The sequence below is a fragment of the Zootoca vivipara genome, chromosome 11 (genome assembly GCF_963506605.1).
Source record: "Zootoca vivipara chromosome 11, rZooViv1.1, whole genome shotgun sequence".
Lineage (NCBI taxonomy): Eukaryota > Metazoa > Chordata > Lepidosauria > Squamata > Lacertidae > Zootoca > Zootoca vivipara.
This window is the reverse complement of record NC_083286.1, coordinates 54,064,055-54,077,166: the sequence shown is the minus strand read 5'-3', so window position 1 is coordinate 54,077,166 and position 13,112 is coordinate 54,064,055. Positions and strand designations below refer to the sequence as shown.

Here is a 13,112-nt window from a genome sequence, read left to right as displayed (position 1 = left end):
TCCAACCATCTTGTCCTCTGACGTCCCCTTCTCCTAGTGCCCTCAATCTTTCCCAACATCAGGGTCTTTTCCAAGGATTCTTCTCTTCTCATGAGGTGGCCAAAGTATTGGAGCCTCAGCTGCACGATCTGTCCTTCCAGGGAGCACTCAGGGCTGATTTCCTTAAGAATGGATAGGTTTGATCTTCTTGCAGTCCATGGGACTCTCATAGCCATGTTCAAATATATCAAAGGATGTCATATAGAGGAGGGTGAAAGGTTGTTTTCTGCTGCTCCAGAGAAGCGGACACAGAGCAATGGATTCAAACTACAAGAAAGAAGATTCCACCTAAACATTAGGAAGAATTTCCTGACAGTAAGAGCTGTTCGACAGTGGAATTTGCTGCCAAGAAGTGTGGTGAAGTCTCCTTCTTTGGAGGTCTTTAAGCAGAGGCTTGACAGACACATGTCAAGAATGCTTTGATGGTGTTTCCTGCTTGGAAGGGGGTTGTACTGGATGGCCCTTGTGGTCTCTTCCAACTCTATGATTCTATGAAACTCATGTTCGTAGTTTCGAGAACACTGTCCAACCATCTCGTCCTCTGTCGTCCCCTTCTCCTTGTGCCCTCCATCTTTCCCAATATCAGGGTCTTTTCCAGGGAGTCTTCTCTTCTCATGAGGTGGCCAAAGTCTTGGAGCCTCAGCTTCACGATCTGTCCTTCCAGTGAGCACTCAGGGCTGATTTCCTTCAGAATGGATAGGTTTGATCTTCTTGCAGTCCATGGGACTCTCAAGAGTCTCCTCCAGCACCATAATTCAAAAGCATCCATTCTTCGGCGATCAGCCTTCTTTATGGTCCAGCTCTCACTTCCATACATCACTACTGGGAAAACCATAGTTTTAACTATACGGACCTTTGTCGGCAAGGTGATGTCTCTACTTTTTAAGATGCTGTCTAGGTTTGTCATTGCTTTTCTCCCAAGAAGCAGGCGTCAAAATACAAATAGCTTTCCACAATGAACTTAACAATTGTAAAAGCAAAGTTCACATCTACAAAAAGTAGGAGTTTAAGATAAAGTACTATAAAGGGCATTGTAGAAGATCAGTTTGTAAGAGTTTATTTTTACTTACCAGATCTATATTCTGCATTACATCCTGGAAAGAGGGGTGAGTTCGAAATTGCTCAAAGAGATCCCGCTTATAAAGCAGTGCATATACTAAGTTAGGGTTATGATGTAGGGAGTTTGTCAAGCAAGAGTTGATTATCTCTAACATCATTCGAATGACTTCTTCAATCACATTCAGGTCCTGTGCCTATAAGAAAAAAGTAGATTAGGCAGGAAAAAAACATTATTGAGGCACAATTTCCAATGGTGATTATCCATAGGCAAACAAACTGTATTTAATCTCGTAGATTCTAACTAAGTAGTGGCACCTTTTAGCAGACCAATTTATGTTGATGGAAATTAGCACCTTTACTTATTTTTCATGCTTCATTCTGTGGGTCTAATATGGCAATACATCTCAGCCCAACTAGTCTATCTGGTAGTAGTGCTGAAAATGTTCCATTTCAAAAGGTGTATTATTCAATGAAGTGTATTATTTTACCATTCAAAAAGAAAAAAAATCACTATGCTCTGTCATGAATAACTCTAGTGCCAGCTAGGGCAGACAGTATTGTCTGGGTTCCAGGAAACTCTGTGGCTCCTGGGAAGCTTATCAGTGTTCCTCAGTGATAAGATCGGTAAGGGCAGACAAACTAAAATGGTCAGAAGCAGCTTGATAAAAGTACATGTTATTATTTTATGTAAACCACTGTAGGGATTTTTCTGGGTCAAAGTTGAGGAGAAATATCAAATAAATATCTAGATAAGAATAGCCTAGACATCTTGTAGCCCACAATCTTGTAGCCTATCATCACCATCACCATCACCATACTACCCTTCTTCATTCAAAGATCACAGGGTGGTTCACAACATAAAAATACAAAAATGAGAACACATATAATAAAAGAAGAACAAAAACAAACCAATACCCAACCACCCCCATTCCCACAAACACATTTTAAAGGCCATAGCATGTTTAATCAGCCAAAGACCTGGTTACAGAGAAATGTTTTCACCTGGTACCTAAAGAAATGTAATGAAGGCATCAGGCGAGCCTCCATGGGGAGAGCATTCCACAAATGGGAGCCACCACAGAAAAGGCCCGTTCTCATGTTGCTGCCCTCTGGGCTTCTGCTGGTACAGAACACTGTTGCAAGATGACTGACAGGTACCTCAGCATGCAGTCATAGAACACAGATAAAGTTATTTGTCTAACACTTCCTCTCCCATATCATCTGTCCCATGCCCTGAGGTTGGTGGTGTGTTTGTGTTGTCCCACTGGCAGGCTTGGCTCCCTGGGGGGTGACATGCAAGAGACCTTTCTTTGTCATGGCTCCCTGACGGTGAACACCCTGCTTCTGGAATTTCTGGTGGCAGAGACCCTGGTGAATTTTTGCTGCCAAAAATGCTTATTTTTTGCTGCCAAACATTCTTATTCTTCTAGGCATTTGGGGTGAACCAGTGAGGCCACTTTCTGCTTTCAGTATTTTCAGGATGATCTGTCATTTTTTGTGTTTTAATAATTATTTTTTTACATTCTGGAAACCATCCTAGGATCACTATAATGGCACCATTTTTGGAAATTATGCAGATGGTGTAGGTGCCTCTACATTTTTAATCCCATGTATTCAAGATGATTCAAATTACATGTGCGTGGAAATGTTGTAAGCTTTCTCAGCAGAGAGGCACAATAGGAAGTTTATAAGTAAGCAATTTCCTTCTTAAATGAAAGGTAGAGGACTTGAGGAGCCATGAATTCATGTCATTTGTGGTATGTACACCCATTCCTCAAAGCCTTCCCCCCCTTGCAGAATTCTAATAAATCTTGGTCATTGGTTATTTAATAACAGGTCTGCATGATACTCTTAACCTCAGAATGGATCATAATACCAAGTGACAGACAAAATAGAATTCTCTCAGAACACAGGAAGAGCACTCTGTTTTATGGTCTTATTTACAAGGCTGAGCTATACCCCAATACAAATACCACGAAATAACTCTCCAAGTCCTTACATGCAAAAACTTATTGCGAGTCCCTGTGATGGCTGCTTCTTGTACTTGGGGTAAATTTAAACAATGGGCTTATGGGGGTGGGGTTACACAAATGGAAAGTCAAAGACAGTAAGCGGATGAAAGGTGAAATACATGAAGGAAAAACTGTACTCCATTGCTCTCTATACATCAGGCACCTCTACATCTAGACATGGCGTCAGGACAGATATAAACAAGGTTATGAAAACTTGTGCAGCAGTTTCAAAACAATTGAAACAGATTTTTTTCTCTTTCTCTAAGACAAGACAATGGTTCTAATGAGAAATGCTTTAAAAGCTTTTTTCTCCGATGTAACAGCTGCTCTCCATGCAGAAAGATATATAATTAGACTGGTATTCTTGCACCACATAGTTTGGGCTTTTGTAACAGTTGTGAACCCCCCCCCCCAAACTACTGAACCTTCTAACTCTGAAATAATTAAGACCAGTGCTGATAAATATCCCAAGATACTATAATTTTTTTTAGCTGGCAGCCATTCTTGCAGGCAACTACTGATTTTTAAGGCAACACAATAGGCCAGAAGTATGCAGGCAAGATTCTCAAAAAGAATCTTTTTCCAGCTCATACCTCAACATGGCACACACCCCAGAAGTTCACAGGCTGTATTATGTGGCACTGTGGTCTAAACCACTGAGCCTGGGGCTTGCCGCTCAGAAGGTTGGCAGTTTGAATCCTCACGATGGGGTGAGCTCCCATTGCTTGGTCCCAGCTTCTGCCCACCTTAGCAGTTCGAAAGTATGTCAAAGTGCAAGTAGATACCGTGTTTCTCCTAAAATAAGACGTGCCTCTAAAATAAGCCATGGCACGATTTTCTAAAGGCAAAAAATATAAGACATCCCCCAAAAATAAGACGTGTTGGGGTTTTGTTACCGGTAGTGGTGGGAGCAGGTCTGCATGGGGCTTCTGCAGTGCGCGCCTCGCCGAGCCCCGACTGGGTCGGGACTTGGCGTGCGGCGCGCTGCTGTCTCTCCCGGGTCCCGCTGGGTCCCGCTGAGTCGCTCCGCAACGCTTTGCCTCACAGCGAGCCCTTCAAGGCGCCGCCGCCGCCACCGCCGTTGGCCACCAGGTGCTGCTGCGGATGCGACGTCGGCTCCTCCTTCCACCGGCCGCCGCTCATTGTCCTCTTCCGCCGCCGCCGCCTCCCTCCCTCCCCGCCGGGCCGCCGCTGGGTCGGGACTCGGCGTGGCGCGGCTCCCGCTCAAGCCCCTGATTCCGGTTCCGGGCGCACTAGAGAGAGGAGGGGAAAAGCGGAGCTCCGTGTTCACGGAGGTTTCAACGCTAAATTTAAAGGCTTACGAGAGTCGGAGGCAAAAAGGGGGGGTGAGCGCTCAATACACCCCCCCTTCTACAACAGCAAAGCACGGGGCTTTGCTGGAAAAGGGAACAGTGGCGTGAGAAGGCAGAACTCCGTCCCGGCACCCCTCTTATCAGCGGTGGTGGAGGCGACGGAGAGGAGCTGAACGCAGATCGCAGATCGCAAACGCAACCAAGTTGCCTTTCGACAGAGCGCCCCCAAAATCTGCCTAGTGAGCGCCCAGAACTCCCTGATCTAAGAAGAGGAAAAGTAACTGGTTTGGCAACACAGAAAGAAATTTAAGATCAAGGATACTGTAACAAACCGGAGAAGAAAGATCAGGGGATCGTTTGCAACATCGCGAAAAGAACCTGCTAAGTATGCTCTTACGTTATTCTATAGGACTGAGCGGGACCCGGCAAGAGCAGCAGTGCGCGCCGCGCCGAGCCCCGACCCAGCAAAACTCTCTGAAAGCTTAATATGGTACCAGTAAAAAGTAAAGAAGCTTAAAAAAAATAAGACATCCCCTGAAAATAAGCCGTGGTGTGTGTTTTTTGGCGGAAAAATAAATATAAGACGTGTCTTATTTTAGGAGAAACACGGTAAATAGGTACCGCTCCGGCGGGAAGGCAAACGGTGTTTCTGTGTGCTGCTCTGGTTCGCCAGAAGCGGCTTAGTCATGCTGACCACAACCCGGAAGTTGTCTGCGGACAAATGCCGGCTCCCTCGGCCTATAGAGCGAGATGAGCGCCGCAACCCCAGAGTCGCCCGCGACTGGACCTAACAGTCCTGTGTGTGTGTGTGTGTGTGTGTGTGTGTGTGGAAAAATAAATATAAGACGGTGTCTTATTTTTGGAGAAACACGGTACATACAGGGATGTCAACAGCATTGTACTGTACTCCTGCATCCCACTCCTCCCTTACCATCTATTGACAAGAGCTGCTGCTTATGTACATATATAAACTTTGCCTAGCCTACCTCAAAAGGTTGTTGCAAATAGAAAAGGTGAAGAGGAGGAAAAACATACACAACCTTGAGCTCCTGCGTTCAGAAACTGTACACTATGAGTCGCAGTAAAAAAGTAAAGGGTCCCCTGACCATCAGTTCCAGTCGTGACCGACTCTGGGGTTGCAGCGCTCATCTTGCGTTATTGGCCGAGGGAGCTGGCATACAGCTTTCCAGGTCATGTGGCCAGCATGACAAAGCCTTCTGGCGAACCAGAGCAGCGCACGGAAATGCCGTTTACCTTCCTGCTGTAGCGACACCTATTTATCTACTTGCACTTTGACGTGCTTTCGAACTGCTAGGTTGGCAGGAGCTGGGACCGAGCAACGGGAGCTCACCCCATTGCAGGGATTCGAACCCCTGACCTTCTGATTGGCAAGCCCTAGGCTCAGTGGTTTAACCCACAGCGCCACCCGTGTCCCATGAGTCACAGTAGTGTGCCACAAAAACAAACTCTTGTGAGGCCAAAGCACTTATTCAGCCAGAAGGCTTCTTGCTTTATTTCTTCAGAATTAATTGTTTTCGCCTTATCAAATCAAAGGGCAAACTCAGAATAGGCACTCACATAGCAAGAAACAGAGAGGGCAAAATGTTGGCTTCTATGACAGCTTGTAATTCTTACACACACCTTTACTTTTTGAAAGCATAAAAGAGTGACGTGTGCTTACAATTTTAACCCGGGGAAAAAATGTGCTACAGCTATCAGAAATCACATCCAGATACTGTATTCTTAAACTACTTTTTCCAGAGCAGCAAGACTAATGGTTCACATCCACAGTTCAATTTCTCGCCCAACTTCATTTAGTAGTGCATATAATTTAAAAAATTGTGACATTCTGTTCAACTTCTAAGGAAACTTGGTCCAGTTAGTAAGTATAAGATAGTTTCCTTTATTTTGGGTTAATACTAGAGAAGCATATGTATTTTGTTTGCAGTAATTCTGGGAAGTTTCCAAGAATTTCCAGAATTTCCTGCATTTTTAACAAGAAACTAAAATCTTCCAATAAAACTGATGTGGGGGAGGAAAGAAGAAAAAGGAAGTGCGCAGAAAGCTGCACTCAGGTCCAAAGCCAACTTTTCAGTGATAAGAGCTCCGTTGTGCGTATGTAACTGATTTGTTGACACACGTACATAATGCTTCCAGACCACACTGAATTGCCTTAAAGACAGGACATTAAAATAACCATCATCCCCTTTGAACCCATTTGTTTTGCAGCTATGAGTAAGACCTGCCCCCTTTAAGGATCTGTATTAATTTTAGTGGACCATCAACACACACTCTTTCTGATTAACACATTTTAATTCTATAACAAATTCTATCCACTTCAAAAATGAGATTAGTCTAGAAGAGTAAGGACTAGTGTCCACCAGCCAGTGCCTTTGGACAATACTGCCACATACTCATTTTATTTACAATGACCACATAAAAACAACTCATCAAAGGAACCTTAGACTAGCCCTGCTGGATCAGACCAAAGGTTCATCTTGCCCAGCCCCCTAGTGGCCAACCAAGTGTCTATGGAAGGTCCAGAAGAGGGACAAAATGGCAATACTCCTACACTGCAGTTGCTTTCCAGCAGCTGGCATTCAGTGGCATTTCTGCATCCAACTGCAGGTATCATGTTTCAACAGGCAAAAAGTGTCAAGGAAACTGAGGAGTGAGAACTAATTCTGACACAATATATTCCTCTTCACAACTGCTTTGGGAATGGTTCCCATGAAGGAATACACCTGGAAAACATTACATTGTAAGTAGACACACACACACACACACACATTGTTCCAGGAACGAACTATGAGCAGGATGCTGAATTCCTGCCATCGCCTATTAGAAACCTTCCCTGGGAAATCCATGTAGATTTTCAATTCCAACATCATTATTTTCCACATGGGGACGATTCTAAAACCAATTGCGTGGAAGCCAATGTTTGAAGAGGCCTTGGGATGCGAAGCATATGGATATGTGTATATATCTAGACACCACCATACACGAAACAGCAAGATGGCGGTGATGGCAATGGTTGTGGCAGGTTTGCAGACCCCATTAAGGTTTGGCAGCACCCACTTCAAAAGCTCTTGGTGCAGGCATAGGCAACCTTGGCTCTCCAGATGTTCTGGAACTACAACTCCCATGATCCATAGCTAACAGGGCCAGTGGTCAGGGATCATGGGAGTTATAGTTCCAAAACATCTGGAGAGCCAAGGTTGCCTATGCCTGTCTAGTGGCTACAAGGATTTATATACACACCAGCTGCCAGAGCAAGTTCAACTAATGCAGGACAGGAGGGCTGCACTGAAGAAGAAGAAAAAGACTATCCAAACTTAAATATGTACTTAAAAGATTTTTGAGTGATTAGTGCTGCAGAAGAGAAATAATTCAATATGACTTGATGGAGTTCTACTTCTCCCCGGGCAATCTCAATTTTCAACCATTTTTAAAAAGCTGAATTACAACTGCATTTTAAAAAAGATCATATGTGAATCCTTAATTCAATGTGGAGATGGAAGAATATGAGACAGGGTTCTGCAGAATACACTGAAGGCCAGTTCAATTCTCAGCAGCAATAGGATTGGTGTGTGTGTGTGTGTGTGTGTGCATGTTTGATGTGCTTGGTACACAATGTTTATTTCAATGTGTTGAAGAAGGATCAGCAATTCTAACACTCCTCTGCCAGATATGATCAGCGTTAACAGTGTAGACAAGCCACAAACAAATGAGAAGTTGGGGAGCAAAAGCATATTTTATGAAACTAGCAGAACATGCCTATGTGTGTCAACTCAAAAGTAGCTCCTATTAAGTAAATGTGTGGAGGTCGAGGCCTTGAAAAGTTTGTTGTGTTCTGGGGCCCAGAAAGAGGGGATGGGGAAATTCAAGTATTCCTAATTCATGCTTTACCATTTCCAGCAAGCTATATATATATATAAAATGTAAACTGGGCATGTGGGTTAGTATCCCCCACACACCAAAACCGCTTGATTGATTGCGTTCAAAATTGGACACAACATCACATGCGAATAAGCAAGTGTCCACATACCATTTGCTTACACAGATGTCACCCCAGCGCATTTGAAGCTCAAAACCCACACAGCAGACCCTGCCGGGCATGCTGGGAAAAGAACCAGGTTGCAAACCAGTGCCCTCTAGCGGCAGCTACACTGGTACTGCACCTATAAAACCTATAAAACCTTCCCTCTCAACAGCACCTCGGCTCCTGTTTACATACTAGGCCGAAACCTAGTATAGGTGGGGGTTGGAGGGATAAGCCAAGGGGGGTGGGGGGGAGGGCGCGGGATACGTCATGGATCGGCACAGGGTGGGGGAGTCACAGGGATTAGCCACAGCAACGCGTGGCAGGGCCAGCTAGTTAGGAATAAAACTTCTCTGAACAAGAATATTTTTTTCCTGACTCATGCCTGGGAAGTTTATAGGAAAGCTGCTCTGCTATAAAAAACAAACAAACAAACAAACAATACCATGAACAATCAGGTTAGTTACATCCAAAACATTGTTCAATCAAACTTGAGAAAGGTAATAATGACAAGAAAAGAAGTGAAAAGTGTTTAAGTTGCATGCAAAAACTGTTTCAATATCAGCTTCTAAAAATACTATATATGCATTAAATTAGAAAAATCATCTACTTACCATTGCTCAGCCAGTGGACACAATCCAACACAGACTGAAGTACTCACATTCCCACTGATATGAATGGACTTAAGCACTCTTAACTTTGCAATGGATTGTGGCCGATAACCTTATTGGGACTGGGAGTATTCTATATATATGCATTTCTTGAAGGAAATGTTATCTGGCCATCACTTAAAGAGCTCAATAAACTGCAAAGTATTTGCTACTTAATACCGTAGTTTTAATCATTTTAATTCTTCATTTTAAATTGGCTATATTAACAATACATCAGTATAGGTCTTGGTTTCTACTTAAATGTCACAATATTTTGGGTATCCTTGCCCCTCTCAAAATGCATCAAGTTGTAAATAAAATTAAATAATTATTTAGACATGCAGCATTTTAAGGATGCAATTGTGGAGAGACACAAACAGAGCAAGATACAAAACTGAATTAATGACACAGTTTTAAACATATAATACCTAGCTATGAAGGCGTAAGTACTTATCTTCAGGACGGTCCCTCAGTTTTATCATTTGTCATTAAGTGTATACATGGACTTAAAAAAAAAACACCAACACACAGCTTATCCCTTCCCTTAAAGGCTTCTCTCAATAATCTGGCTGAAGGTACAAACAGGAAGGGAAAATTGGGGCAGATTTGGGAGAGCTGTGATAGCAGGGACACACAACTATTGTTTTAGATTAAATGTTGTTGTTTATGACATTCCATCTTATTTTTAAAGCTCATTATCCATAGGATTCTGGATAAGAGCTCAATGCAAATTCAGGCAAACAGAAAAGCTTGTGTCGCTATTCAACTTCCTGAGTCTAGAGTTAGAAGGTAAGTCTGGATAAACTGCAGGAAAAATGTTTTGACCCCCCTAAAGGAAGGATATAAGAACAGTTCTGATACATCCTTTGCTTTATAGCCATATTTGACACTTTGGAAAAGGAATCAGGTATTTATCCTAATGCAATCTGGCTGTGTCCCCAACCCCCCCCCAAAAAAATAACCCTTTCCCACAAATACACACTGGGGAAAAATGTGTTGCACTTGTGAAGGTAAAGTCTCTACAGTCATACCTTGGTTTAAGTACCCTTCAGTTTGAGTACTTTCAGTTTAAGTACTCCGCAGACCCGTCTGGAACGGATTAATCCACTTTCCATTACTTTCAATGGGAAAGTTTGCCTCAGGTTAAGTACGCTTCCGGTTAAGTACGGACTTCCGGAACCAATTACAGTTATACCTCGGGTTAAGTACGCTTCAGGTTGAGTACTCCGCGGACCCGTCTGGAACGGATTAATCCACTTTCCATTACTTTCAATGGGAAAGTTTGCCTCAGGTTAAGTACGCTTCCGGTTAAGTACGGACTTCCGGAACCAATTACAGTTATACCTCGGGTTAAGTACGCTTCAGGTTGAGTACTCCGCGGACCCGTCTGGAACGGATTAATCCACTTTCCATTACTTTCAATGGGAAAGTTCACTTCAGGTTAAGTTTGCTTCAGGTTAAGTACAGACTTCCAGAACCAATTAAGTACTTAAACCGAGGTACCACTGTATTTTTGTCTAAGTCAGCCTTCCCCAACCTAGTGCCCTCCAGGTGGCACTATAACAACAACTCCCATCACCTCAATGAGCACAACAAATAATATTTGAAAACAATCTGAACAAACCATGGATAAACTAATCAGAGTTTAGTTCAGGATGACATGCTAAACTGTGGTTAATCGAAAATGGAAGTGAAAACTTCTGATCTCCTTGTGGCTGCGTTGAAAGAATGAGAGCACAAAAGTCCAAGTCTCGCTGCAGCTCATTCCTGTCTGATAAACTACAATACAGTATATTGTGATGTTTTAATGTAGCCATTGACTTGAACTAGCCAGGTAATGATGCGAATGTAGACCACTAGCATTATTAAATTGTAAAAGGTGAAATAAAATTTTAAGAATAGGGTTCAAGATATGTCTATGCACCAGCTGATTTGTTCTTGTATAAAACACTTACTGTACACAAGAGCCTGGAAGAGGACACCTGATGCAATGGATATGAACCATGGAGCATCTCCTAATGTCTAGCTGTGTACATTTTCCATTAATACTTTACACATCCATGCTGAATAAAGTCAGGATTTCCCAAGCAACAGTAATTTGAACAAACCACAACACTTTTCAAATCATACACACAAGCAACATTTCTTCACTTGGTTTTACTGATCTAATTTCAAGCACATCAACCTACTGTGCCAGTCTTTATTTGTAGAGCCGGATTTTCAGTTGCTCCCCCCCCTTTCTTAGATCCTGTGCAGTCCAGCAAAGTCATCAGTATCTATAATGGTGCCAGTCCAACTGTGAGCAATTTTGCATATTAAATATATCCCAAACATCCTCAGTTGTGAGAGAGGGAGTTTCAACATGGAAAAGTTGTCGGCAGCAAGAATGGCCTACCTCCTTCCGGCAAAAGATTCCAAACCATTCAACTAATGTGCACTCAAAAAGTGTCCTTTGAAAGGTCATGGCAGACTGCCACAGGAAAGGTTATTTATTTTCATGTAAGATGTGCTGGACTTCAGATCCTAAGATTTTTTCCTACCTTGCCCTATGCTGCAAACGCTTCTGCCATATCAAAGGAGCTGAGCCAATGGCAGCCAGAGAGTTGTGGTACTGGACATATGCCAGGCCCTCCAATGCCACAAAATAGCTTGCAAGTGACTAGCTCCCAATCATTTATTTATTGCATTCATATTCCACTTCTTTCTCCAAGGAACTAAAGGTGGTGTACATGGTTCTCCCCCATCTCATTTAATCCCCAGAGCAACCCTGAGGTAGGCTAGGCTGAGAGTAAGTGAATGGCTTCATGGCCAAGTGAGCTTCATGGCCAAGTGAGGATTTGAACCCTGGTCTTTCCAGGTCCTAGTCTGACACTCTAACCACTACACCCAAAGGCCATCTGTGACATCCAAGACACTAAGGCAGGCATAGGCAAACTCTGGCCGTCTAGATGTTTTGGAACTACAATTCCCACCATCCCTAGCTAACAGGACCAGTGGTCAGGGATGATGGGAATTGTATTCTCAAAACAGCTGGAGGACCGGAGTTTGCCTATGCCTGCATTAAGGCAATAGCATCAAGTGAAAGAAATTACAAAAATGAGAAGAAATCTAAGGTTTGGGCAGGGAGTGCAAGAGTATTAAGAGGTTCAAAGACACTCATAGTCTGCCATACTGATGGCAACTCAGGTGTTTATAATTTGCTGCACAGGGAAAATAAATGAAATGCTAAGGAATTACAATGGGGGATGTCGTGGAGACCTTGCCCTACCTTAGCAGACATGCTTTTAAAAGTGACAATAGAGTTGAGCTCTGTGGTTTTTGTACATGTGAGAGAAAACCATCACACTGCATTTTGCATACCCACACTGGAGCCACTTAATTACCCTTAAAAAATATATGTGTCAGTCTGGGATGGTTGTTAACTCCAAAGTTAAAAGCAACAACTCAAGGCTAAGATTTCTGAAGAACCTTAATTAACAAACTGTAATAAGAAAGAGCCCAGAGAAAAAGAGAGATGAACTGTACAATGCAAAACACACAAAGAGACTGGACTTCATATTTCAGGAAAATCCAATTAAGTTTTTTTCTCCCTCAGGGCCGTGTAACATGAGTTGCTCTATGACTCTGATACACAAGCAAGTAGAAAGAACAGTGTGGGAACTGGAAAAACTCATGATCATGACCACTTTTTTATTTTCCCCAGGCTGTGAGTATGTTGGCAAAAGTAGCAAGCGTGTGGCCTACCCCACCCCAATGCAAGGAAAAGAGAAAAGTTAAAAATGCTAGAAACCAGTTTTAAGTTCTTGAAGTTATAAGTCAATCTAGTTCCTCTAGAAACAATATTATCACAGTGTGAGGGGAAGACATTCTTATGGAGGCACAACCCATTTTGTGATCACTCCCCAACCTTGCAGGCCAGTTCTTGTGTGGTATTTGGATTAGGGGAAGCCAGAATGTACCACTGTGGCTGGTTACTGTTGCGTGCTAAAGAAACACT

The 13,112-nt window shown here is 43.0% G+C and overlaps 1 protein-coding gene across 2 annotated transcripts in view; it reads right to left on the bottom strand.

Moving 5' to 3' along the window:
- DYM (dymeclin) overlaps positions 1-13,112 on the bottom strand; it is a 164,314-nt gene that overhangs the window by 35,592 nt on the left and 115,610 nt on the right. For both annotated transcript variants that reach the window (XM_035100630.2, XM_035100631.2), the window contains one exon: positions 1,110-1,292. In XM_035100630.2, the coding sequence (XP_034956521.1) occupies positions 1,110-1,292 (183 nt within the window). The remainder of the gene's footprint in view (positions 1-1,109; positions 1,293-13,112) is intronic.